The sequence below is a fragment of the Miniopterus natalensis genome, chromosome 14, assembly GCF_054644295.1.
Source record: "Miniopterus natalensis isolate mMinNat1 chromosome 14, mMinNat1.hap1, whole genome shotgun sequence".
In the NCBI taxonomy this organism is placed as follows: Eukaryota; Metazoa; Chordata; class Mammalia; order Chiroptera; family Miniopteridae; genus Miniopterus; species Miniopterus natalensis.
This window is the reverse complement of record NC_142094.1, coordinates 43,833,355-43,858,065: the sequence shown is the minus strand read 5'-3', so window position 1 is coordinate 43,858,065 and position 24,711 is coordinate 43,833,355. Positions and strand designations below refer to the sequence as shown.

The following is a 24,711-nucleotide window of genomic DNA, read 5'->3' as shown; positions in this document are numbered from 1 at the left end:
GATTCTTGCAAAAATTCATAAGTGGATGACCATTAGGTAAAAGAATATTAGAGAACAGGATATTCAGAAGGTGTCAAATTATTACTCCACAGGTTCATTACTAATTGCAAAGAGAAAAATAAATTTATTTTACAATGAGGAGATATGGCAGTCAGCACCAGAAGCAAGCAGTCAAACTTAACACCACCAATAGTGGGGACAACCTGACAGTATGTGCCTCCTGTGGTGATAAAATATGAAGCACATAGTATCACTTAATGGAGTATTCTTGCCAAAAATGTTTAACCTGAATCAAATTAAGCCTTTAATACTAAATTCTAGAATACAGAAAATATATGGGATAGAGAAACAAGTAAAATGACACCACAATGACAAAGACAAATCCAGAATGTAGAACATTCTAAAAATAAATGCCCTGGTCTCTTCAAAAAAGTCAATGCAAAGGGAGGGGAAAAGGGTAGAGAAAACACTGTTAGATTTTAAAAGTCTGAAGAAATGTTACTACCTAATGAAATGAGAATTTTGCTTGGATTTTGGTTTATAAAACCAACTACAGCTACAAAAGGAAATTTGGGGACAATGGGGGAATTTTTAATATAGACTGCAATATTAGCTAACTTTGGTAAATTAATTGTTAAGTTTCTTAGGTATAATAATGGTACTATAATTATGTAGGACAATATCCTTATTTAGGATGCATGCTGAAGTATTCAAAGGTGAAATGTCATCATGTCTGCAACTTATTTTCAAATGGTTTATGAAAACCCACACATATATACAGATAAAGCAAATGTGGCTAAATGTTAAAATTTTTAACTCTAAGTGTGGGATGTGGGTGATCAGTATAATATATTATTTCAAGTTTTGGTATGTTTGACATTTTTCATAATTAAAAATTGAGGAAAAATGCTGTGCAACCCTTTAAAATGATATCATAATCCACTAATGCAGGGGTGGGGAATGTCTAGCCTGCAGGCCATATACGACCTAAGAAATCATTTGGTCTGGTCCTGCCAAGGCAACCACAGGTGGGTGTCAAAATTCAATAAATCTAGTAGCTTTTCTCATAGCTAATTTTTAAGCTGATAATTTTGTATGGCCCACAAACGATGTTATAGACATCCAAATGGCCCTTGAAAGAAAAAAGGTTCCCTACCCCTGCACTAATAAAATACAACTTTTACAGTCTGAATGATACCACTTGTAGCCCATGGTAGGGCAGTCATAATAATATCTTAGCTCTCACATTATTGTCAATTTTGAGCCAGTTTTCTTAAACCTGTGTTTACACAAAAAGAATGAACCTTCATGAAAATGCTCATGTGGGATAAGGCTTTCTTATTCTGCAACCCCTTGTCAAGGGTCTCCCAAGTTTTATATTTTTTCTGCCAATTAATAACTTACTTTATTTGAAAAGTAAAAATAATCAGTAGAAAAACTCCTACTAACATCAGGGAAATTTTATTTGTCCATCTATTTTTAGAGGATTTTTCCCAATTCAGGGCATATCACACTGAAGTTCTTTTGACCCTTTTCCTCTACAATTAATGTCCCCAACTACCCTTAGCCTCCAGTTCCCAAGCTGCTTTCCAGGACACCTGGAAACAAGCTGCATGGCTGACTGCAGAAAAATCCTTGCTCCCACACCACATCTGGCCCTGCCTTTCCACCAAATCAAATGCCAATTTATTGCCCTCTGATGTACAGTCGATCAGGCCACTTCCTGGATGCACCACTTCACACAGGGCCAAAAATCCAAGGCAATAATGTGAGTTCCACAAACGGCAAGTAATCGCTCAATAAGCATGGAACAAGGAAAGGTCAGTTGTGATGTGTGCACATGTGGCAGCCCTTCACAACTCAACCTACAGTAGTATCAGTGGTAACAGAAGGCTGGTGTTACAGAAGAGGCATGCAATGAGAAGCCAGCCAACAGGGAGCCAGGAGTGCTTGTCCATCTAAGTCCTTCAGGATCTCTCAAGACCAAAGTAAAGAAACAAAGGCCTCAAAACTGGTAAGGAGCATCTTATCACCAAGAGCAAAAACAAAACGGAGAACTTAAGGTAGTTACTGCTCTCCATTTACCACCCATTTTAAATGAGGTGATCTGAGCTGAAATGATATAATCTCCATGTTGCTGTATACCCAGCTCTATCTTTTAATGGGTGCGAGGAGAGAAAAGACAAATGCACTCACCCTTTCCATATTCAATATCACTTTAGAAATTGAGGTAACCAATTAAGCATCTATGAGCATAAAGAAGTGGTTAGAGGGGGCCAGGCTGAGACAAATAACTCTTTATTATCTTTCCTAATCAAAACTGCACATTGAATTTCAAACATTTGGCTTCTTCTGAAACCCTCTTGGCACTTGCCCTGAGTTTGAGTGGGTGGAAAAGAAGAAAGGGACTAGGCCTGCCTCCTTGTTAAAAACAAAGCAGCAGCTGGCTTTTCCTCTTTTTACTCATCTGACTGCTGTCATAGCAAGTTGGGCACATACCCAGAGAATAATTTCAGGCCTTTTAAGAGGTGGCTGTGCTAAAGAGACAATGGCAATGAAAGCAATACCAGCAACTTTGACACCACAGACCATACTATCACACCACCCCTAACCTCTATTTCAAATTAGGTTCCTTTGCCTCTGGCCTTTGAGAGACAATCTATTAAGAATGCTCCTTTTTTTATAACCCCCTTTCAGATACATGTAGTGAGAAATGTGCCCATAGACTAGTTCTGATGGCTAAGTATGTTTGAGTATTAGGAAGAGAAAATAGGAGAGCTGGATCCATAAGAAGCCAGACTATGCAGAGCTGCTTCTTCTCAAGAAGTCTTCATTTTCTAACCTAAAGGCCAAATAAATGTTTGGAAGAACTTCTTGGTTTAGAAATGTCAAGTGAAAAGGGTTCAGATCAGACAAAGTCAAGTTATCTAAATACAGGCCTCTTGGAGCTACCTTATTTATATGAATATTCCCTGGGGGGAAAGGAATCACAGCTTTTTATTTTATTTTCTCTAACTGTGCTGAAATGCCTACAAGTCTGAGGCAAATCAAGCTACCAAGATTCTAAAGTGCCAAAATCAGTCTGACTCAAACTCAAGTCATGTTCTAATGTGTTGCTCAATAATCTCCAAACTAATATAGTCTTATATTTTATTATAGAACAAGAAAGTCAAAAAGGGCACTAGAAATAGATACTTATACAAGAGTGTCCAACCTTGCCTCTTCCAACAGGCCATTACATGAATTTGTCTGCCAAATTTTATTACACTCAGTTCTTTTAGCCTCCATTTAATCAAGCCTTGAACAATTCACAAGTTCAACTCCAAGTGGGACAAAGCTAATGACTCATTCAACCTTCTTCTCATGCTGATTAACAGTGATATACTCTACTACTCCCCAAACCATAAGACACTACAAAAAACAAAAAAAGAAGAAAGTATGCATTCAATCAGTATGGGAAATGATAACTCTAGCAAAATGTTCTTATTCTTCAACTAAGATACCCTTAACTCAATCTTTTTCCTAACAGTAGCTACTAAAATTTCTTTTCCCTATACCTTCCCACTTTCCAATTGAAACATTAAAACTGAGGTATGAGGCATCCTTGGACATTTTCACTTCTACTTAGAAGTCTATTTCTAAGAGGCCTAGGCCAGACAAATGTTAAGCATTAGTTCCTCCCAGGTTGGCTCCCAGATGCTGTCTAAATGTTCTCTGCAAACCTCTGGATGTTATATGGATTCAAACCTCCTAGCTCAGACTCTTAATTCACAAAGTTTGAGACAGACAGTACCCTACAGGTGTGTTTGCCCAGGAGAAACTATATTTAAATAAATTCCTGACATATCCACTTTCTCCAGGCACCTGCTTCTCGCTCTTAAACTCAAGTACACCATTTCTTCCTGTCCAGGTAAGCTCAGTAAAGAAATAGCCTATCCCTCAGAGTTACTGTATACAATCCACCAATGTCTTTGGGAATATCAAAACTCTGGCAAGAATGTAAGTCAAATTAGCAAATGTACAAGCTATCATTTTTGTTCATTTCTTTGGTTTGTTTTGTTAGCAAAGGTAAGTGTGAGAATAAGAAAAGATGGCAATAGATTGCTCTCGTTCACTATCATGCATTCCATGCCTGATAGGGAACCATATGGGACAGAGTAGAGGACACAAAGGTTAGCCTTGGAATGGTCAGCTAAAGCCACTAGTCTGGTAAACCAGTGGCTATTAGGGCAGGAAGAAAGTTTGCCTATTCGTCTACCATGACAGACCCAATGCCTAAGTGCCTAAGCAGAATGCCTAGCACATAAGAGAGAGTAAGTATTGGTTAGAAGCAATTCAATAAGCCATGCCCAGAAGGAATCCAAATCTTGGTGGATCCTAGAAAAAAAAAGTCCAAGAAGCTGAAATAGTTCCACAGTTACTACATGTGCTTATACTGGACATCAAGACCACCTTGGTCTTAGGCTCAATACCCTCATTCCTCAAAGGTCTTTAAAATTAAAAAGCCCTGGAGTTAAATCTCCAAAAGCAAACTCACTGTCCCACCACCACCACCACACCACCCCTGACCTACACAACTACTGAGAAGTCTTCCTCAAGCCCTGGCCCTGAAGGCTTTAAAGTCATTAAGAGGTGATTCCTTAAGAGGAAATTCTGGTTGTGACTTTTAGACTGTTTAGACTTTTAGACTTTTTGGACTCTTCCTCTCTCTCTGCTTTAAATCCAAAATCTGGAAAAGAATCTCTTGGTAATGAACTAAGTTTAAAGACCAAGGACAAAAGCAGCCTAAATCTAGAAGCAAATGACCACAGCCAAACACCACAAATGACAACTGACTACAGTTCTTTCTACGAAGCTTATTGGATGAAGGGTACTAAGGCTTGCAAACACTTGTCTAGTCTGGGAACAGAGAGATCAACGACCTCAGACCATGTCAGCTAGAATGATTCTTCTAAACCATCTACTCTCTTCAGACCTAAAACCAAGAGCAATATCAAGTATCCTGACACTTCACTTTCCCTTCTATCCCCTATCCCATGCCACAGATCTTACCACACAGTCTAGCTATTTGACTAAAGATAACTCTAATATGCAAGAGCCCCCACAAGATCTCTAGGATAAAAGGAAATGTGTCTTTGGAATCTATGCCCATAGCAGGGCTTAGGCAGATGTAAGTGAGAGACAGTGGTCCTTCTGCCCCTACGGCCAGAACACCCCAGCCCTGCAGGCAGCACAGAGTTAACTACTCACCCGCTTTGAGAAGCACAAAGGTACATCACTGCAACATGCCTAACATTTACATTGCCTCTCTCTGCTCATTAAACAGGTTTTGGTTAAATAATGAACAAACTGTATTACAGACTCCGATGAGAATTCCAAAATTATAAATCAACTGGGAAAGCCCAAAGGGGCAGACAGACAGGGAGGGGGGAGAAAGAAAATATTGACTAATATAAAGGGCGCAGCTTGACAGTGGATATTCCTGCCACACCTGATCAAACACACTCTGTTGGGGGAGGGGAAAGAGAGCAAGAGAGGGAAGATGGGACAAGACAGACTGAAATTTGCATCCGGAAAAGATTAAAACGGATTCTTTGGGGATAGAGAAAATACATAATATATATTACTATAAATGCAAAACTGTACTAAAAGCTAACTCAAATGTCAAAGATTACAGCTTGAATAAATTTAAATATAAAAGCCATGTGCTTCTGGAGTTAATGAGAGAGACATAAAAGGACAAACTGGGCCAGGAGGCTGAACAGAGAGCCTTATGCTGCCTTTGCTGGACAATGGGTTCAAAGCACAGCATCAAATACAGTCAGAGGCTTCCCTCCACAGCTATGAGCCCTGAGAAAGAACTGGCAAACCCCATCATTTTCCCAACCTACATTTGCTATTTTTTAAAAAATTAAGAGCCTGGCCGGGCGTGGCTCAGCGGTTGAGCGTCGACCTGGGATCCAGGCGATCAGGGTTTGATTCCCGGTCAGGGCACATGCCCGGGTTGAGGGCTTGATCAATGACTCTCTCATCATTGATGTTTCTATCTCTCTCTCTCCCTCTCCGTTCCTCTCTCTGAAATTAATAAAGACATATTTAAAATAAATAAATAAATAATATATAATTCACATTCCATAAAATTCATCCTTTTAAAGTATACAATTCAATGGTTTTTAGTATATTTACAGAGTGGTATAACCATCACTACTATCTAATTCCAGAACATTTTCAACACCCCAAAAAGAAACTTGTACCCATTAGCAGTCATTCCCCACTCCCCTCCCCCACCCTTAGCAATCATATATCTGCTTTAACTTTTTCAGAATAACCTCCTAAAGGGATTCCTAAAAGGGGCAGCAGTCAAGTCTCACTGGTGGTAAGCCAAGGCTTTATCCAAAGTAGGAATATGCAAACTTTGCTCTTAGGCACACTGTATCTTCCAAGTGCAACCCACTCTTTAGATTTGGTGTTAGAATATTCTATTACTCTAAATGCTACAGAGCATGAAGTCATGGTGCAGTTTGGGCAAATACTGACTGTAAATGTGGTCCAGAGATACATATCTGTGAGAATAACAGGTATGGACTTAGCAACCTTACTAGAGACAATGGACTTATTTCCTTCACAATGCTCAGATAATAATCCTGGAGGAGTAGATAGTGCTTATGTATGTAAATTATCCTCTGACCATTTACAAGAAAACAAATCATTTTGGTTTACTGACAATGTCCAATGAACCACCTATTTCCAACAGTAATATTCTTAACCAATTAAGCCAGCAAAAAGCCAAAAAAAAAAAAAAAGCAAATAGTAAGCCTTTGTAAAAAGAGAAAGCCCTAGAATTCCTGCCATACCTCCTCCAATCTAAGTGGCACAGCATTTCCAGTCACATGGCAAGAGCAGTCTCTTTAGTTTCTCTCTCCAAGTTCAAAACCCTTTCCCAGCCTCCTACCATTAACAGGCTTCCAAGTAAGCAGTCCTCCTGACACTGCCAATCAGAAAAATCTGTTTGTTTCAGTAAAAGAAACAAGAAATTGGTCATGGATTGCAGAGTCCAGGACCACAGGGGGAGCTGACCCATAAACCTGCTCCTAGAAGCCAACACTGTGTGTGTGGTCAGAACCAATCAGAAAACCATGAAATGTTCTACCTTGGGTCTACTCTGTCATTTTCTCAGGTAGGTAATAAGCTAAAGCCCAAGAACAATGGGGCAACCTTGGCTGGCATCATTTCAACATTTGCCACAACTGTTGGCCCCTAGAAAATACTAGCACCTTTTTCCTTCCTCCAGAAGAAAGCTTGGTAACACCCAGGTATGTTCCTAGTACCACAGACAGAACTGGCTTCTCAGCACATTCTGGTTTTATTAGTTTCAAACAGCAGATAATCTGGATTCCTAACCCAAGGATACAAGAAAATTAGGCAGAAGGCTCAATTTTGGTAGCTCTTACTTGGTCTAGAGACCTCAAGTCCTGGACTGTACCATTTACCACAAATATGGTCTCTGAGCTGAAGTCTCAGGATATGTCAGGATAGAGAAAACAAGCATGGGATATGGACTGAATGGCAAACAGGAAATATGGCTGTCAGGATCGCAGCACCACCTCAGCTCCTCAAGGTCCACAGAGTGCCCAAAAGGCCTACAAGGCTATTCCAGTCTGATCTCTGCCATTTTAGGGTTTTCCCAACCAATACAATAATCCCATGCTTATTGTTATAAAATGTTGGCCAAATGTTTCCAAATATATTCACTTGTTTATAGTTGCAAATATCTACTCACTATATTTTCTTTCTTATTGGGATATGTAAGCTTTATCTATAAAGTAAAAAAAAAAAAAAAAAAAAATCTGTGCAAGCAGCCAACTCTTTCAAAAGCATCAAAGTCACTTACAGTACAGGCCATAAAATAAGAACCTACCACCTAGTTGCAACATTCACCCTGCTAACTAGCCAACAACCACCTCCTCTATACTTGTTGACCCTTCTTGGCTAACATTCCCAATGGTTTTTAATAGAGTGGAATTTGGTCCTTTAAAGAAAACATGTAGGGAACCCTTAGATAACTTTAGGCCATGTTTAGGAAAAGTAAAAAGGAATTTTTCTCTAGATATTCTACATTCCTCATAAAAGGAGGAAATATATTTGTTTATTGTTATGTAATTTGCATAAGCCTAAAAACTATTTCAGTTGTGATCTTAGATGTGTTACTAGCTAAAACCATTCCAGGGATATACACTGCAAAAGTCCTTTACAGTCAGCAGAGCAACGCAGCTCTGAGGTTTTCCCTTTCAGTCTGTATCACCCCTCTTGAAAAACTCAAAGGTGTAGAGACTTGCCTTCCCTGCCAACACTCATGTCTATATACATATATAAGGCACTTCCTGTGCACATTCTCCTCTAATTGCACAAACAGAAGCAGTACAGAACAGGACACTAAACCAGGCATCAGGAGTCAGAATTCTAGTTTTGAATCCATCTCTTAAAATTAGTGTGACCTCAGCTAAATCATTTAAAATGTGTCTGGGCTTCAACTTCATTTATAAAAAGGGTCAATATACACCACACCTCCCTTACACTGTTGTGTAAAAGTTCAATCAGATAATAAATATGAAAATGGACTTTAAAATTCTAAACATATAAATATTACGTACACTTATTATGATTAAGAAAACATGGTGGAAAAAAAGGGGGAAAAAATTCTGGGAACACATGAAGATTGAAAGATCTGAATTACAGAGAGCTAAGGCCCTAAAAGTGACAATGACTTTTTATAGGAGAAAGGTTTTGTTGCAAATACTAAAAACTTTATTTGTGCCACCAACTTCCTACCTCATGGCATGCATAAGGTAGACAAAGAAAGTAGTTAAAACCAAACCAAACCAAAAAAAATAACCAAAATAACTTACTTATTACTCAAGCAATGAAGGAGGCTTACAATTATATGAATGCTGATTCCCCACTAAAGTTTCTTTCTAGGAACTCTAGGAAAAGGATCAGCAATACAATAAACCAGGGGCAATCTATACCCATGACTGAAACCTGGCTTACAACCTGTTTTTTTAAAGAAAATTTGATTTATCACTCATTCACTTGAGTATTATCTATGTCTGCTTTTGAGCTACAATGGCAGAGCTGAGTAGCTGCACAGTTGCTATGGCCTGCAAAGCCTAAAATATTTACTTTACAGAAAAAGTCTATCCATCCCTGCAACAGTTCTTTACAGAAAAAGTTTGCCTATCCCTGCAGTAAATCAAACATGTCTTTGTTACCAGGATAAATAATCTTACACAGATGTGAGGACTTACCTGTTATGTTGTTTAAAACCTCCTTTAGATGACTGAAACTATGCAACAGAGGATCCCGTTCTTCATCCTGTAACACATAGATGTTGTTTTTTTTAATCATTATTGGACAAAGAGGAAAAAGGAAACACAGGACAGATTAAGGGCTCTTTCTCTGAATCCAACCAGAAAATCCAGCAAGTTTTTCTCCTTAGGAAAAGAAAGTTAGCTATACATTTCTCCAGTTCCTTAATCTCTTAATTATAGAGGTCCTCTGGGCTTACCTAAAATAGTAAATCCTGAAGTATTAATCTACACCATGACCACAGCACTCAAACTACCACAGATTGCCAGGTCCTTTATATTTGCTATGGTCTGAGTGTTTGTGTCCCCTCAAAACTTACATGTTGAAATACTAATGCCCCATGTGATGATATCAGGAGGTGGAGGTCTTTAAAAGGTGGATGATTAGGTCATGAGGGGAGAGGCCACATGAATGGAATTAATGCCCTATAAAAGAGGCTCAAGAGAGCTCCCTTGCCCCTTCTACCATGTGAGGACACAACAAGAAGTCTGAGACCCAGAAGAAAGCCCCATCTGACCATGCTGGCATCCTGATCTCAGACTTCTAGGCACCAGAGCTGTGAGAAATAAATTTCTGTTGTTTATAAGCTACCCAGTTTGTGGTATTTTGTTATAGCATCACAAACAGACTAAGACATGTATATTATTCTATCTCTTCTCTTTCTTCATACTCACTATATAATCACACATATTCATTTCAAAGACATTCCTGACTCCACTCTCACTTCTAAAACAACTTATTTTTATAAATGAACATGAGAAGTTTCCAAACACCAAGTTGAAAATGTCTAAACTTATTTTACAATTGTGTCAAAAACTGTTTTATACAACTGTACAAAAAAAATCCTTTAACATATGTATACAACAAAGGAAGCCAACTTTACAACAGGTAAGTTTCTTATTCATCTGATTGGCAAGATATGGCCTGTTCTATACATAGAAGCTTATTGAACTCTCAAGGAGTACCATAACCGAGGCATACTCCATGTATAAATAACTAAACTAAATAAATCTGATAGCCCTAGGGAATTAAAAGAAAAGGCCTGGCCGGGCATGGCTCAGTGGTTGAGCGTCGACCTGGGATCCAGGCAATCAGGGTTCGATTCCCAGTCAGGGCACATACCCAGGTTGTGGGCTCGATCAATGACTCTCTCATCATTGATGTTTCTATCTCTCTCTCTCCCTCTCCTTTCCTCTCTCTGAAATCAATAAAAGATATATTTAAAAAAAGAAAAAAAAAAAGAAAAGGAATCTTCCTGACATTTTTAGGCATTTTAAAGAGGTCCCAAGTACTAGCTTAAGTTATTTACAAAAATAGTTAGAAGAAGAATGGTATCATCTTTTGGGTCCCAGAAAAAAAAGAGGCAGCCTGTAAATTTGACATTAGTTGGAATAAAACAGAGGGTCCTTGATATCAAGAACAACTCTGAATTCCTACTGAGGAATTTCATTATTACTGAGAAATTGATTACTGTTTTAACCATGCACAGATCCCCAACAACAAATCAGTGACCAAGCTTTCTGCCCATTCTCCACTTACCAGTGGAGTGTGGGTGCTCCATCGGGCATTTCGTTTGATGGCCCCAACAACAATGTTAATCTCCCCTTGAATGATGTAAATATTCTTATCCACCATCCTGGCAAACCTACCAAAATAGTTAAGAAAAAAGTGTAGTTAATATTTGCTCACCCAAAGCATATCCAGCTTAAATCTAACCTGGTATGGTTAGAATTTTAATTTAACTTTGCAGTACACCAAGATTTCTGGAAGTTCAGGATACAACTCAAAAAGCATCAATTCAGCCCTGGCTGGTGTGGCTCAGTTGGTTGAGAATCAGCCTGTGCACCGAAAGGTTGCCAGTTCAGTTCCTGATCTGAGCACATGCTGGTATTGCAGGCTTGATCTCCAGTACAGGGGTGTGCAGGAGGCAGCTGACTGATGTTTCTCTTTCACATCGATGCTTTTCTCTCTCTCTCTCTCCCTCTCCCTTCCTCTCTCTCTAAAATCAAACAAAATGTGTGTTTTTTAAAAAGCATCAATCCAGAAAATTTCTCAAACAATCTCTAGCAAGCATGTCAAATTCTTCAAAGGTGGGGCAGGGGCTGGGTAGAGGGGGGCAAAGGGGGGGAACAGGGGATATCTGTAATACTGATAACAATAAAAAAAAATCTCTCCTATGAGGCCTTTAGGTATGCAAATACCTCTGTGTTGCTAGTTTGTTAAAGATATATTTCAGATCTTCCCTTTGTTCTTTTTTATAAAAGTAATAATGAAGGTTAAAGTTAAAAGAAAAGAATGAAGGCTGTTAGAAAAATAGCCTTGGTTTGAAACTGTAATTACAATATCAACTTATAGACTACACCCATTCTGCCAAGTCAGCTCCATAAAACTGGACAGTAGGAGTGATACAACCTTTGAAAAGTCAAGTTTACCAATATCCCTGCTTATAGCAGGAAATCTCTAATAAGCAGACTGAAAGGCAGACTTTTTTAAAGCTACTTCTATATGAGTCTCTGAAGTGAAGCTGAAATACTATTTTGGTATTGTAAGTGTTCCCAACTTAACTACCACTTAACAACCATTTTCTTTGCTGCCTAGAACGGCACTTAGAAAAGATATTTAATTCTCTCTCCAGATGAAAATATTTAAAAACAAACAAACAGAGCCCTGGCCACTGTGGCTCAATGGTTAAAGTGTTGGCCCTCACACGGAAGGGTCAGGGGTTCAATTCCTAGTCAAGGGCATACCTGGGTTGCAGGTTTGATCCCTGCCCTGGTCGGGGAGCATGTGGAAGGCAACTAGTTGATGTGTCTTTCTCACATCAATGTTTCTCTCTCTCTCTCTCCCTCCCTCCCTCCCTTCCACTTTATCTGAAAATCAATGGAAGAAGTATCCTCGGGTTAAGATTAACGACAGGAAAAAAACACACACAAAAACAATTTCTTCTTGGCATAGAGAAAACCCTAGAAGTAGGTAAAACCAACTTACTACTTTCCATTATTTAGAAAGCCTCCTCAGAAAGACAAAGGGGTGCTGGTGTATACAGTTAGACAAACATTTAGATCAGGCTAAAGGAAAGTTAAACAGTGTGGCTACTAGGGTAAGGGAAGAAGAAATTCCAGAAATATTTACTTATAGAGCACCTACTATGCATAAGGCATCTTACAGAGTGCTAAGGATACAAAACAAGTAAGACATGGAAAGAGTTGTCAGACATACTGTGTGTTATCACTTATGTAAAAACCAACCCACCTTACACAAAACTAGATTTTTGTTTTTAAAAATACGCAATATTTAACACATAGTAAGACATAAAGAGTAACATAATAGGCAGTATCCAGATTAAGAATAGCACAACTGAAGTCTCTGTGTGTGTCCTCCCTAATCATATCCTCCTCTCTCTCATTCATAGGTTCCACTATTCTAAATCTGATGTTTATTAAACTTTTTATGTTGTTTTAAACTCTTACTTCATTGGTATGTATTTTTAAACAATATATAGTATTATTCTGCATATTTTTATACTTTATATAACTAATATATTGTATATATTCTGCAATTTTCCCTTGAAGCATTATGTTTGTGAGTCATCCATGTTGTTAAGTGTACTTAATATATTTTATACAGATATATATATAGATATATAAACACAGAATAAAAAGTCTGGGTAGATGTACCCCAAATTCAATAACCATAATTATCTTTAGAGAAGGTACTGTGAAATCTGGGTATAATTAGAGAATATTTTAGCCTTATCTATAATGTTTTAATATTTTACAAGAATGTATTACTGTACACTTCTGCCCATAAGGCATTTATAGAGTTTAGTAGGATCTAAAAAAAAAAAACTGAACCAGAGACATAGAGAAAAAAATGAATCCTGCAAGTAGCTCCATTTGCATATTTTGCACAAGACAGAGCCCCCAGAAAGTGAGAAATATGAAAAACACCACAATAAAAGAAAAAAGAACTGGTACAAATTATGTCCAGGCCCATAACAGCTCTCCCAATCCATAAGGGAATCCAACATAAGTCAAAATTTATTTTAAAGACAATTTAAATAAATAATAGCCCGGCCAGGCGTGGCTCAGCAGTTGAGCGTCGTCAACCTGGGATCCAGGCGATCGGGGTTCGATTCCCAGTCAGGGCACATGCCCGGGTTGCGGGCTGCAGCCGATCAATGACTCTCTCATCATTGATGTTTCTATCTCTCTCCTCCTCCTTTCCTCTCTCTGAAATCAATAAAGATATTTTTAAAATAAATAAATAAATAATAGGTTAGTCTCAGACTATCTGCTTTACAGATGGTCTAGGCACACAACAATGTTCTCTTCCTGAGAAGACTCAAAGATGAGAACATACAATAATATTTTCTTCTGAGAAGGAGAACCAAGAAGAAGAAGAAATTGGAAAATAATTTAAAAGATCAATAATAATAAAACCTCTAGTATCCCTCCTTCCTAAAATTATTTAGGCAACATAAGTATGCTCTGTATCTCTGGAAGGATTTATGTTTTTATTGATTTTAGGGAGAGAGAGAGGAAGGGAGAGGGAAAGAGAGAAACATTGATGTGAGAGAGAAACATCGGCTGACTGCCTCCCATATGCACCCAGACCGGGGATCAAGCCTGCAACCTGGGAATTGATCTGAGGACTTTCTGGTACATGGATGACACTCAACCAACTGAGCCACACCAGCCTGGGCTCTCTGGAAGGATTCTTAAGAAACTGAAAAGAACTGGAAACTGAGGAACAGGGGTGATAGGAAGACTTACTTTTCTCTGTATATTATTTTGCACCTTTTGAATTTTGTGTCACATACATATATTGTCTATTACCTATTTTTTAATTTTAATTAATTGATTTGTTTAATGAGTAGGTGCTTTAGAAAAGTAGTTGTATTATTCCATCTGTAAATGACTAAGAACAGCAATCAAAGCTAATTAACTAACAAACATTTACTTCAGTCAATCACACATTCCTTAGCACATGCTAAGCAAAATGCTAGGCACAGTCATACAGAATTGTCCCTATACTGTGACCAACCCACAAGGAATTTATAAACTGGTAGGTTAGATAAAACACATACATATATACACAAACTTATATAATATCTCCAATATATGACTGATACAGTGCTATAGTGAAGCAAAGAATATTTCTGGCAGAAGTCCTAGAAAGGCGACTAAAAGACAGTCAAAAATATAAGGAGAAAATGGCATGAGTAAAGGCTTATAGGTAGGAAAACTCAGTATGTATTTAGAGGATCATGATTATTCCAGGCTGTCTGGAACATTATTCCTAGGGAAGTAAATGAAGGTAAAGCTAGAAAAACAAGTGGGGACATACTATGGAAGGCCTTCAATACAAGGTTATTATTCAATATATATACTAAATACCTATCATTGTAAAAAGATTTAGGGGGGGAGGCCTAGAAAAGAAACTATAAAATAAGAATACTTAATTTCTCTTTCAAAAAAAAAGAGAGCCCAGACTGCGTGGCTCAGCAGTTGAGCATCAACCTATGATCCAGGAGATCCCGGTTCAATTCCCAGTCAAGGCACTTGCCTGGGTTGCGGACTCGATCCCCAATAGGGGACGTGCAGGAGGCAGCCCATCAATGATTCCCAAAACTGGCAAGAGACATGAATAGGCATTTCACAGAGTAAGGAAATACAAACAGCAAATAAACATATAAAAAGATTATTAGCTTCATTAATAATCAAGAAAATTACAAAATAAGGTTATAATGAGATACCATTTTACACCCCCAAAATAGCACTAAATTTTTAATCTGTCAGTACTAAGAACTGGTAAAAATGCACACCAAGTGGCTGATAAGTATATAAATTTTGATACAACTCATTTGGACAATAATTTGGCATTATCTTGCAAAGTTGAAGGAACTTCATATCCTATATTTCAGCAATTACACTGCTAAGACTATACCCCCAGGGAAACTTACCAAAAAATTAGAATAGTGGCCAGGGGGAAAGGGGTGTGACTGTCAGGAAAGGGCAAACATGCAGGGCCTCAGTTTTGGTGATGTTCTGTTTTTTAAGCTGGGTGGAAGACGCTGATGCCCCATGTATGCTATATATATTCTTTGTATATATAAAAAGTTCCTTTTTTTAAAGTTATGGTCTTTGCTGTCTCTCTGCACTTGCACATGTTGGTCCCTTTCCATTCTGAATATTTTTCCCCACGCTTGTCCACTTGGTAAAGCCTTACTCATTCCATCCAAAACTCAATGAAAGAGTCAAAATACCACAGCAGTTATAAGGACAAGCTTCAGAGTCAACACAGATCTGAGCTCCAGTCCTGTTACTACCTATATGATCTTAACCAAGTTTCTTAGCCTCTCAGAGCCCCAGTTTACAGTTCTAAGTTGCAAAATGGAGATAGCACCTTCTCCTCCATTTATTGTGAGGCCTAAATAAGAAGCCTATAAAGCACCTAGCATGGTACCAGGGATATTAAAACCTCAAAAATGTTAGTTGTTATTATGACAATGCCTGCTCTGTGAAGTTTTCCCTAACTAACGCACTACCCCAGGGAGTATTAGTACTCCTTTTTTGTCACCCCATAACATTGTACGTAGCTCTATTTAAACACATATTAATTTATAATTATTTTGTCTGTCTCTGCCATGAGTCTATGAGCATCACAGGAGGAAACCATAATTTATTCACCTTTTTAGTCCCAATGTCTGACACGTAGTAAGGAAAATGATAAATACTGAATGAACAAATGAATGAACTAACACCAAGACTGACTCTTCGATAGTGGTGCAGCTACATCCACCTCTTGTGAAAACAATGACTTCAGAGAAGACAAGGACTCTAAGCCAGGCAAACAAATCTTCTCTCTGTATCCCATATTTGTTTCTGTACCAGAAGTTACAAACTTTCCATACAGACAACCCTGTAGACAAAAAGAATTCACATTTACCCACCAGCCAAATCATAATGCTTCCATTCTCACATCTAAATTCCTGAAATCTTCTCATGTGCTATTTGCATGTTCACATTGTTCACATTTCTTAGTTGAAATATATAATTCTTTATGTAACTGTCAATTCTTCATATATGTGTGTATATTATTTTCGCTGGTTGCAGCTGTTATTAGTACACCATTATTTAAGCCTTTTTTTCTTAACTGCTTTTATTATTATTATTTTTAAAGCAGATTCCTAGGCTGTATCCCCAGATATTTTCATTGCACGGGTCTGCAGGGCTGTCAAGGGCTTGCATTATTTTTTAAATCCTCACCTAGGATATGTTTATTGATTTTAGAGAGGAAGGGAGGGAGAGAGAGAGAGAGGAAGAGGGAAAGAGAAAGAGAAACATCGATGTAAGAGAGAAACATTGATTGGTTGCTTCTCATACACGCCCCAACTGGGGACTAAACCTGCAACCTGGGTATTTGCCCTGACCAGGAATCAAACCCATGACCTTTCCCGGCCAGGGCTTAACTGCTTTTAAAAGTTGTCCTTAGCAAATTAGAATTAGATTCTCCAACAGCAAAGACTCCATTTCTTTTTCTTTTTCATGATGATTTGGTGTCCAGTATAGAGCCCACAAACCAAGAGAACGTTGATGGTTTTTCTGAAAGAGTAGAAGGTACCAGGGAGCTGAACAACCCTCAACTGGCCCTTCCAAGGTTTAGCTTCACTCAGTCTCTCAAACATTCCAGAGGAGCACTAAAGATGCAGAGCTTACAAGGTTTCCAGAACTTGACAAGGAACACACCATAGGTGTGCTTTATTGAAAGTGACCAAGAATTGCTGTACTAGTAAACAACTTACTGGGCTCAAGAAATTTACTCAAAGGGTGGAGGTAAGAGAAAGTCAAACCAGGAAAAAAATTGGTGTCCTGACAGTACATGACTGGAAAATCCTCCCAAACCTGACAATCAGGTGACCAGTGTACCTCAGCTCTGCCATGGCACCTCCTCCCTCTGGAGATTCTGAGTTTATTCCAAGAACTATACACAAGATAAGCCACTAAGATATGTCCAAAGCTGTTCAAAGATGTCCCTTCTGCCAGGTAGAAGATGAAAAATAAAATGAGGCTTCTCTCACTCATCTTTAACCTACTTAGGGCATCCAAGGTGTAAGGGCAACAGCTGGCAGAGTAGGACAAGATAAAAAGTTAGTCTGTGTGATTATATGAAGAGAACTACAGTCTCATAAGGCCTGCCCATCTTGTATATCAGAGGTCATCATCCAGTGTCATGGGGCAGAATCCATATTTCATTCCACCTGCAAAGGTTTAAAAAAAATTAACTATTGCCAACAGTTTCAAACCCAATGATCTGAAATTCTAGTTTCTCCTGAAAGACAGGAAAACTGGGCATACTGTGCCCACATTCCAGTATACTACAGTCCCACTACATTCTAATCCATTCCCACCTGGCTCACCTCACTTATTTACATTTACCTGCTTGATACTCAGGCATTTGAGCTTGTAATCCCTGTTTTACATAATAGCAACAAATCGTTACTTCCATGATCACTTTCACTACCACTGGGACTCCAAATCCACACACTATTATATTTTCATTTAATTAAGCAATTACTGTGGAACATACTAACAGAAAAGAGGAACAATAATAGCTAAATAGCTGCCAATCACATTTACATAGCTCTTCCAGCCTAAGGGCAAAATGAAACTTTCCTTTTCCTTCACCTAAACTCCACCCTTATCCCAACAACGGAATCATTCTATTCTGTCACACTGAACCACAGGGACAGACTGTGATCAATCATTACAAGTGGCATACAAAGGCTAGGATAATCCTTCCAATGAGTACTATATAAATATAGTGGGACTCCTCAAAAGCAGGAGCTGTGTCTTTTTCCACTCTTCCTGCCCACAGTAGCCAGTCTAAGCACCCTATAATGAAATTATTATCTAAAAGTGGCAGTCATTCTGCCTTCTGGAACACAGGGAAGTGAAATAGTGGAACTCTGAGAACTACAAATTCAACTGGGATTGGTGCCCAGCTACACATGAAGAGAAGTGTCTACAACCTGAGTTCCTGCCATGTCAATGAGCATCACTGTAAAAATAAGAATGTACAGTCTACAGCCACCTTTAAAAAGAAGCTTAAACACAAGTCTTTAAAGAAGCACAAATTGTCTGACTTGTGTGGGGGCTGGGGGTGAAAACTACTGCTATCTAGAAAATGACTTTTTAAGTAAAGAAAGGGAAAATCTTTGATGCCTGAGTCACCTCCAGGCCCAACTAAAAAGATGCTGGATTGGTCACACTATCTACTCAAAGACTAGACTGCCTATTATGCAAAGCATATCAACTCAACAGGACTCAACAGGGCATATCAACCCAGATGTGCAAGGCAGGCCCATCAAACCTAGATACTTCCTGGGCTATGTCATTTCGTTAGCCACTTTCAACTGCTTTTTTAAAAATTCTGCAACTTAGATCAAGAAGTTAAAATGCAAATAGTTGTCTGTACCATTTCCATCTCACTTATTTTAAATCAATAATGTTATTCCAACACACACAGTTTCAGAAGAGCAGAGGGCATTAGGTAGAAAGAAACAGTTTAGTCATTCTATATTCTAGATAATTTTTCCTTCTAACACAATGAGGTTTTGACTCTCCTTGTCACTACTACCTCACGATGCAAAAGTCCTGACTGTGAGGACCACAACCATGCCACAACTTAGGATCACATACTAAAACTAATACTAGGGGCCCTGGCTGAGTAGCTCATTTGGTTAGAGTGTTGTCCCGATACTCAAGGTTGTGGTTGTGGGTTCAATCCCTAGTCAGGGCACACAGAAGAATCAACCAATAAATACATAAATAAATGGAACAACAAACTGAAGTTTCTCTCTCAAATAAAAAAACTAAATATATATACATATACAAACACATACATACACACAAATATATACATACATATATCTACACATACATACACAGATAACATTTATTGAGTGTCCACTACATGCTGAAAGGCATTAGGTTGATACTACTTTATCCCTGCTACATGCTCTAACTAGGCCACTGCATATATATGGTACTACTTTTAAGTGCATAAACTGAGCAGAGCAATCCCAAAACACACCTTTCCATTTGTATCCTCCACAGGGCCCAGAGGAGTGCTTTGTGTACCTGAATTCAAGAAATACAAATTTCTATGTTGTGTATTTAAAAACATTGTCTACACTATTCCTCATTTCTAAAGGTACTCTTAGTTGGGGGACTTTAAGGTTTGCAATTTATCAAATGTCATCACAGTACCATATACCATACTCTTTGGGGTTATGTTCCATCATTCACTCTGCTGTCCTTCTTTTAAACTGGCTGAACTTCTCTCATGACTCTTTTAAACTGGCTGAACTTCTCTCATGACTCTTTTTATCCACTAAAAATAATAGGCCCAAAATACTAAACTTCACCGGTCTTCAGATCCTTCTCTGTTTTAGGCCAAATATGTCATAAAAGAGTGGCTTCCTTGTGATTGAACCTCATCTCCTTAGGCCAAGTGAAGAGAAGACCTGGGGAGAAAATGCCAACCAAAAACATACACCAGGAGAGAGTATTTGTAAAACAGATTGTGTGAAGAAAGCAATCAGCTCAGAAGATAAATCCAGAGTTACATACAGACCCAGCCTGGCAACTGAGCTGCCCTCTAAGAGGAAAGCCTCTCATAGCCCAGGTCCTGACACTGCTGTCCTCAATCCATCCACACCTCTCTTCACTACCTGAGTCTAGGTTGCACTAGTTTATCATCCAGTATTAATGAAGCAGTTCGGCTGTGTTAATGGGGCAGTCACAAAGAAATGAACACTGTACACAATCTGAAGAGACTTTCATATCTAAGGTCTAATAATCAACCCTGAAAAGTAGATACAATGCTCTTTAGGTTTGCTTTCAGCTTTTGAGGGACAGGCTCTTTAGGATGCAGAAAGCTCCGGAAGAGCGGACCTAAAGGCTAGGTTAAGTCTGGGAAGACAGGAAGAAGGATTCAGGCACCTGCAAGGGATCAGAAGTCAGAGTTGAAGGCACCCCTCCTGCGGCAGGGGCCTGACCTTTGCCCCCTACATTCTTCCCAGTTGCTTTCCACAACAATCTCTCCCTCGTCTTACTCCAGCCCCTGCGCACTTAATCCACCCCGGCTCGTCCAATTTAAGGTTCCTCCTCCCCTAATTCCCTATGGCGATGTCAGGATGGCCTTCACAACCCTGGAACTCTAAGAAGAGACTTCGCTGACCTGTCAGCGGATCCAAAATGGCGGGGCCTAGTCCCAGGACCGGCAGCCGCTGCTCATGTCCAGCCCGGGCCCCGAAGGCGTCTCCGAGCGGCTCTCCCGGCTCTGGTGGCAGATGGGAGAAGGGAAGTAACCCTTTTCCTGGAAGTTGAGGCCGCAGTTAGGGGCCGCACAGCGGCCGGGAAGAGCCGGCCGGAACGGGCGGTAGAGCCGGCTACCCTGCCTGTCAGCTCACTGACGTGGTAACTAGCCTCAGTCTAGCCCGCTGCCTGGTAACTGCGCGAGCCTTGCCGAGCACAGCCAATCATAACTCTGCACCGTGAAAAGTGGCACTCCTGTTATCCAATTGAAGAAAGGAAATTGGCTTCGAGAGGTGGGTTGTGCCTAAGGAGGCGAGATTACAAGGGAAAGAAAAGGGTAGGTAGGGGACAGCCAACGGATACAAGGATTCTGTGAGTGACAGTAATAAGAGCCAATAAAAATGGAGAAATTGTGCTGGGCAGTTGGAGAGGTGGAGTTAGCTAGAGTTCGGTTGCATTGCGGCTTGGTAGTGTCTGCTGGGCATTATGGGGAGGAAAGCTCTGATTTGTTGGAAAGGGGGCGGGGTTCGTTTTGAGAGCCTGAGCGGACGACTCTACTCTCTCCTCCCTGCCCCACCCCGGCGCGGTCATTCCGCATCAAAATCAGGTGGACCAAAACCGTGCCCCGTACGGGAACACTTCCACATGAAGCAGCTTCTGGGCTCCATCCATCCGGGGACCAGTCCCACAGTTTAGCCCAACCCCCCCTCCCCCACTCTCTCGTCTATCTGCCCTGTCTGGCTTCTCATAGAGTGTCTGTCCTATCTATTTCTGTGTCTTGTACCCCATTCCTATAATGCAGAAATAGAAAAAATGAGAGGTGGCAGAAACCTATCCAATTCAGGTCTCTTCATTTTACAGAGCAGGAAACTGAGTCCCAGAGTGGAAAGATAGCCCCCACGTTCGCATAACTATTTACTGGCAGAGCAGAAAGACAAACTCAGGTGTCCTCATCCCCAGTCAATTTTCTTTTTCACTGCCCTTCACTACCTCTTATGCCTTAGTCTCTCAGGCAGTGACTCCCAGCTCTGCCTCTCATACTAAGCCTTGGACACTCTTTATCTATCTGAAACAAAGCTAATCACACGGATTAGTCCATATCAGAGACAGGAAACTGAAGCCTTTCCTGTTTGCCCTAAAAATATTAAGAAGCCTAAGGGCTAGATGCCCACCCCAGTCTTCACCCTCCCGTCCCCAGGTGCCTTGCCTCTTGCAAGAGATGATAGAGATTGCTAGGATATTTACAAATTACCTAGAAGTGAGAGTGTGTAGGAAGAGGACAGGAGGATAGATTTCCTCCTTGCAGATTGACTGGTGGAATTCCCGGCCTGTTTTCTAGAATAGAGCCCAGGTGTCCCTGCAGACCTGAAGAGACTGCTGGGAGGCAATGAAAAAAGATACCAAGTCTCTCCCATTTTCCTCTCATTTATGGATGACCCAAGTCCAGGGAATCTATATGCCTAACCCCATAGAAATGTGGTCTCAAAACCAGACATCCAAAGGCCAACCACTTACTACAATCCTCTAATTTGAAGAACCCATCAGACCTGAAGAACTCTTCAACAGCTCCCTGCACCTGACATTGGGTTCCTGGTCTCTGGGTCCAATTGAGACTCTTGCCTCTTTTGCCCAAAAAGAGGAAGAAGATACAACTACCATAGCACCTCTTTCCACAGTACCTCTGAGCCATTTCCCAACTTCCCTTGAAAACTGGGATTTGATCTCTTAGGTCTGTCTCAGATTGAGAGATCCTAGATAGCCAAAGTTTGGAAAACCCTCCAAGTGGGCCAAAACTTCCTACTCCTCCATCCCCACTCCCACATACCTCTAAAAATTAACCAACCTAAAAGCATGAATGGGATTGTGTGTTAGAAATGAAGAGGAGAGAAATGACAATGCACTAGCCACTCCATCATCTTACCAGGCAGAACATCTCCCTCTTAGATTTCAGTACTGAGTTCCTACATTATGCCTTGAAATAGAAACATGAGGGAGACATGGTATTTGCCATCCTAAACCTTAGCATCATAGGGGACTGCATATAAGCTGATCTCTTCAATATAGTGGGTGAGATAATAGAGGGTATGCACAGGAGGGTTGTGGGAGCAAGAGGCTAGACATCTGGCTAACCCAGGAGTTCAGGAACAGCTTCCCAGAGAAAATAAGGCCTCTGAGAGGAGCTTAGGAGGATGAGTTGGAATTGACAAGATGAAGACTGGCTAGAAATATGTTACTGTCAGAAGAAAGGCCAGAGGTGTGCAGGAAACCACTAGGAGATTGGAAATTAAGGCAGGATCAGATCCTGAAAGCCCTTCGGGCCAGGCAAGGGAGCTTGTTCTCTATCCTGAGGGCAATCAGGAGCCATTGAAGGACTTTGACATGACCGGTCAGATTTATCTTAGGAGCATATTGTGTGATAGGGTTCAGGGCCCTCGGGGGCACCCAAACAACTCACCCTGACTCTACATGTTCCTTGGGACATCTGTTCTATCCCTTGCAGTCCCCTAATTAGCAAACACCAAGGCCTGACCTTGCCCACAGAATTGAACCTAGTATTACCAAGGAGGAGCTAGCCCTGTTAAGGCTGGGAGAGCATAGCCTGGGCAAGCCAAAAACACAGACTAACAGGTGAATTGCCCAACCTCTGAGGAGTGCCCAGTCCAAGCCCTGAGATCCAGTGAGAGCCTCCATAAACTGTTTAGGGTAGATGGGAGTAAGGGGGTGATAGTTATTTGTCCAAGGTCACTCAGTGATGGTGTGGTTGGTGACGGGGTTAGGATGATGCTTTGGTTTGTCTCATTCCAAAGTCTGCTTTCTCCACGAAGCTACCTTCCTTGAAGGAGAGAAAAGTGGGGGAGAGGGTGGAAGATAGCCAAGAAGAGGAAGGAGAGAAAGATGTGAGGAAAGAGAGGAGCAGGAGAAAGAGAAATTAGTCTTTCAAAGTGGCAGAGGAGAGGGACAAACAGCGGGAGCAAAGCGGTGGAGGGGAAAAAAAGAGGAAAGAAAGGCGAGACGTGGGAGGATTGGAGCAGACACAAAGGGCAGAGAGACGGACAGCGACAAGTGGAGAAAATCGCCGAAACTTGAGCGGCAACGAAGTGTGAGCTCTGAAAACCGGCGGCCTCTGCGGGCCCGTGCGCCCTCCCACCTGGCACCCTGGCAGCCCTGTCCCCGGCACCGCTCCCCGTCGCTCGGGGTGGTGCCCCGGCTCGGTGGGGCTACACAGCCCACCCCACGCTCGCCGGTTTGGCTCTACCGAAGCATTCTTGCTGGAGCTTGGTTTCAGCCACGTGGGGAGGGGCGTGTCCCGGTTGCTGAGGAGCGCCTCCGATTGGTCAGGGGGCGGGGCTCTTGGCGGCACGCCTGCCGAACCCCACCCCCGAAGGCGGGACCTGAAGATTCACAGCTGGAAAGGGTGGAGCCCGGGAAGCGCAGCTGGAAGGGGGCGGGGCCCTACGAGCGAACCTCACCGCTGCGGGCTGGGGGCGCCCTGGGCTGCCATAAAGTGAATGGGCGCCGGTGGGGGGTGGCAGTTTGCGGCGAGGCTCCCTCGCTCCCTCAGCTCCGCAGTCCCCGGGAGTGCCCGAGCAGAGCGGCCGCCCGGGCGCAGGGGGGCAGCCCCCACCCCGGCCGGGTGCCCTGCCCCTGGCCCCTGCCTGCCCTCCAGACTGCGGCCGCCGCCGCTGCCGGGAGCCTGCCTGCTGCGGAACTCACCGTGAGTGCTTGACCACGCGGAGGACAGGGGCTCAGGGGGCCCAGGGGCCATGGCTGGACTTTGGGATTCCTAAAAGGGGACTTGGGTGAGCTGAACTGGGGAACGGTACCTGGGGAGCCGGTCGAAACTGGGAGGGCGGACTGCAGGACTTAGGGAAAGGGAAATTCAGAGTGAGAACTCGGAGGACAGAAAAGGGGGATCCGGAGGTGAACCGGAGGCATGAAGCCAGGACAGGGGCTCTGCGAAGCGGGGAGAAGAGTCAGGAAACCATTACCAGAAAGCACCCTGGAATCCGAGGGCGCGGGC

The 24,711-nt window shown here is 41.3% G+C and overlaps 1 protein-coding gene across 11 annotated transcripts in view; it reads right to left on the bottom strand.

Moving 5' to 3' along the window:
* Positions 1–20,854, bottom strand: part of GBF1 (golgi brefeldin A resistant guanine nucleotide exchange factor 1) — a 104,347-nt gene extending 83,493 nt beyond the window's left edge. For all 11 annotated transcript variants that reach the window (XM_087824531.1, XM_016219922.2, XM_016219924.2 and 8 more), the window contains exons 1-3: positions 20,614–20,854; positions 10,906–11,011; positions 9,306–9,372 (exon numbers count right to left, since the gene is read on the bottom strand). In XM_087824531.1, coding sequence (XP_087680657.1) covers positions 9,306–9,372; positions 10,906–11,001 — 163 coding nt within the window. In that variant the 5' untranslated portion in view covers positions 11,002–11,011; positions 20,614–20,854. The remainder of the gene's footprint in view (positions 1–9,305; positions 9,373–10,905; positions 11,012–20,613) is intronic.
* Between the last annotated feature and the right edge of the window lie 3,857 nt (positions 20,855–24,711).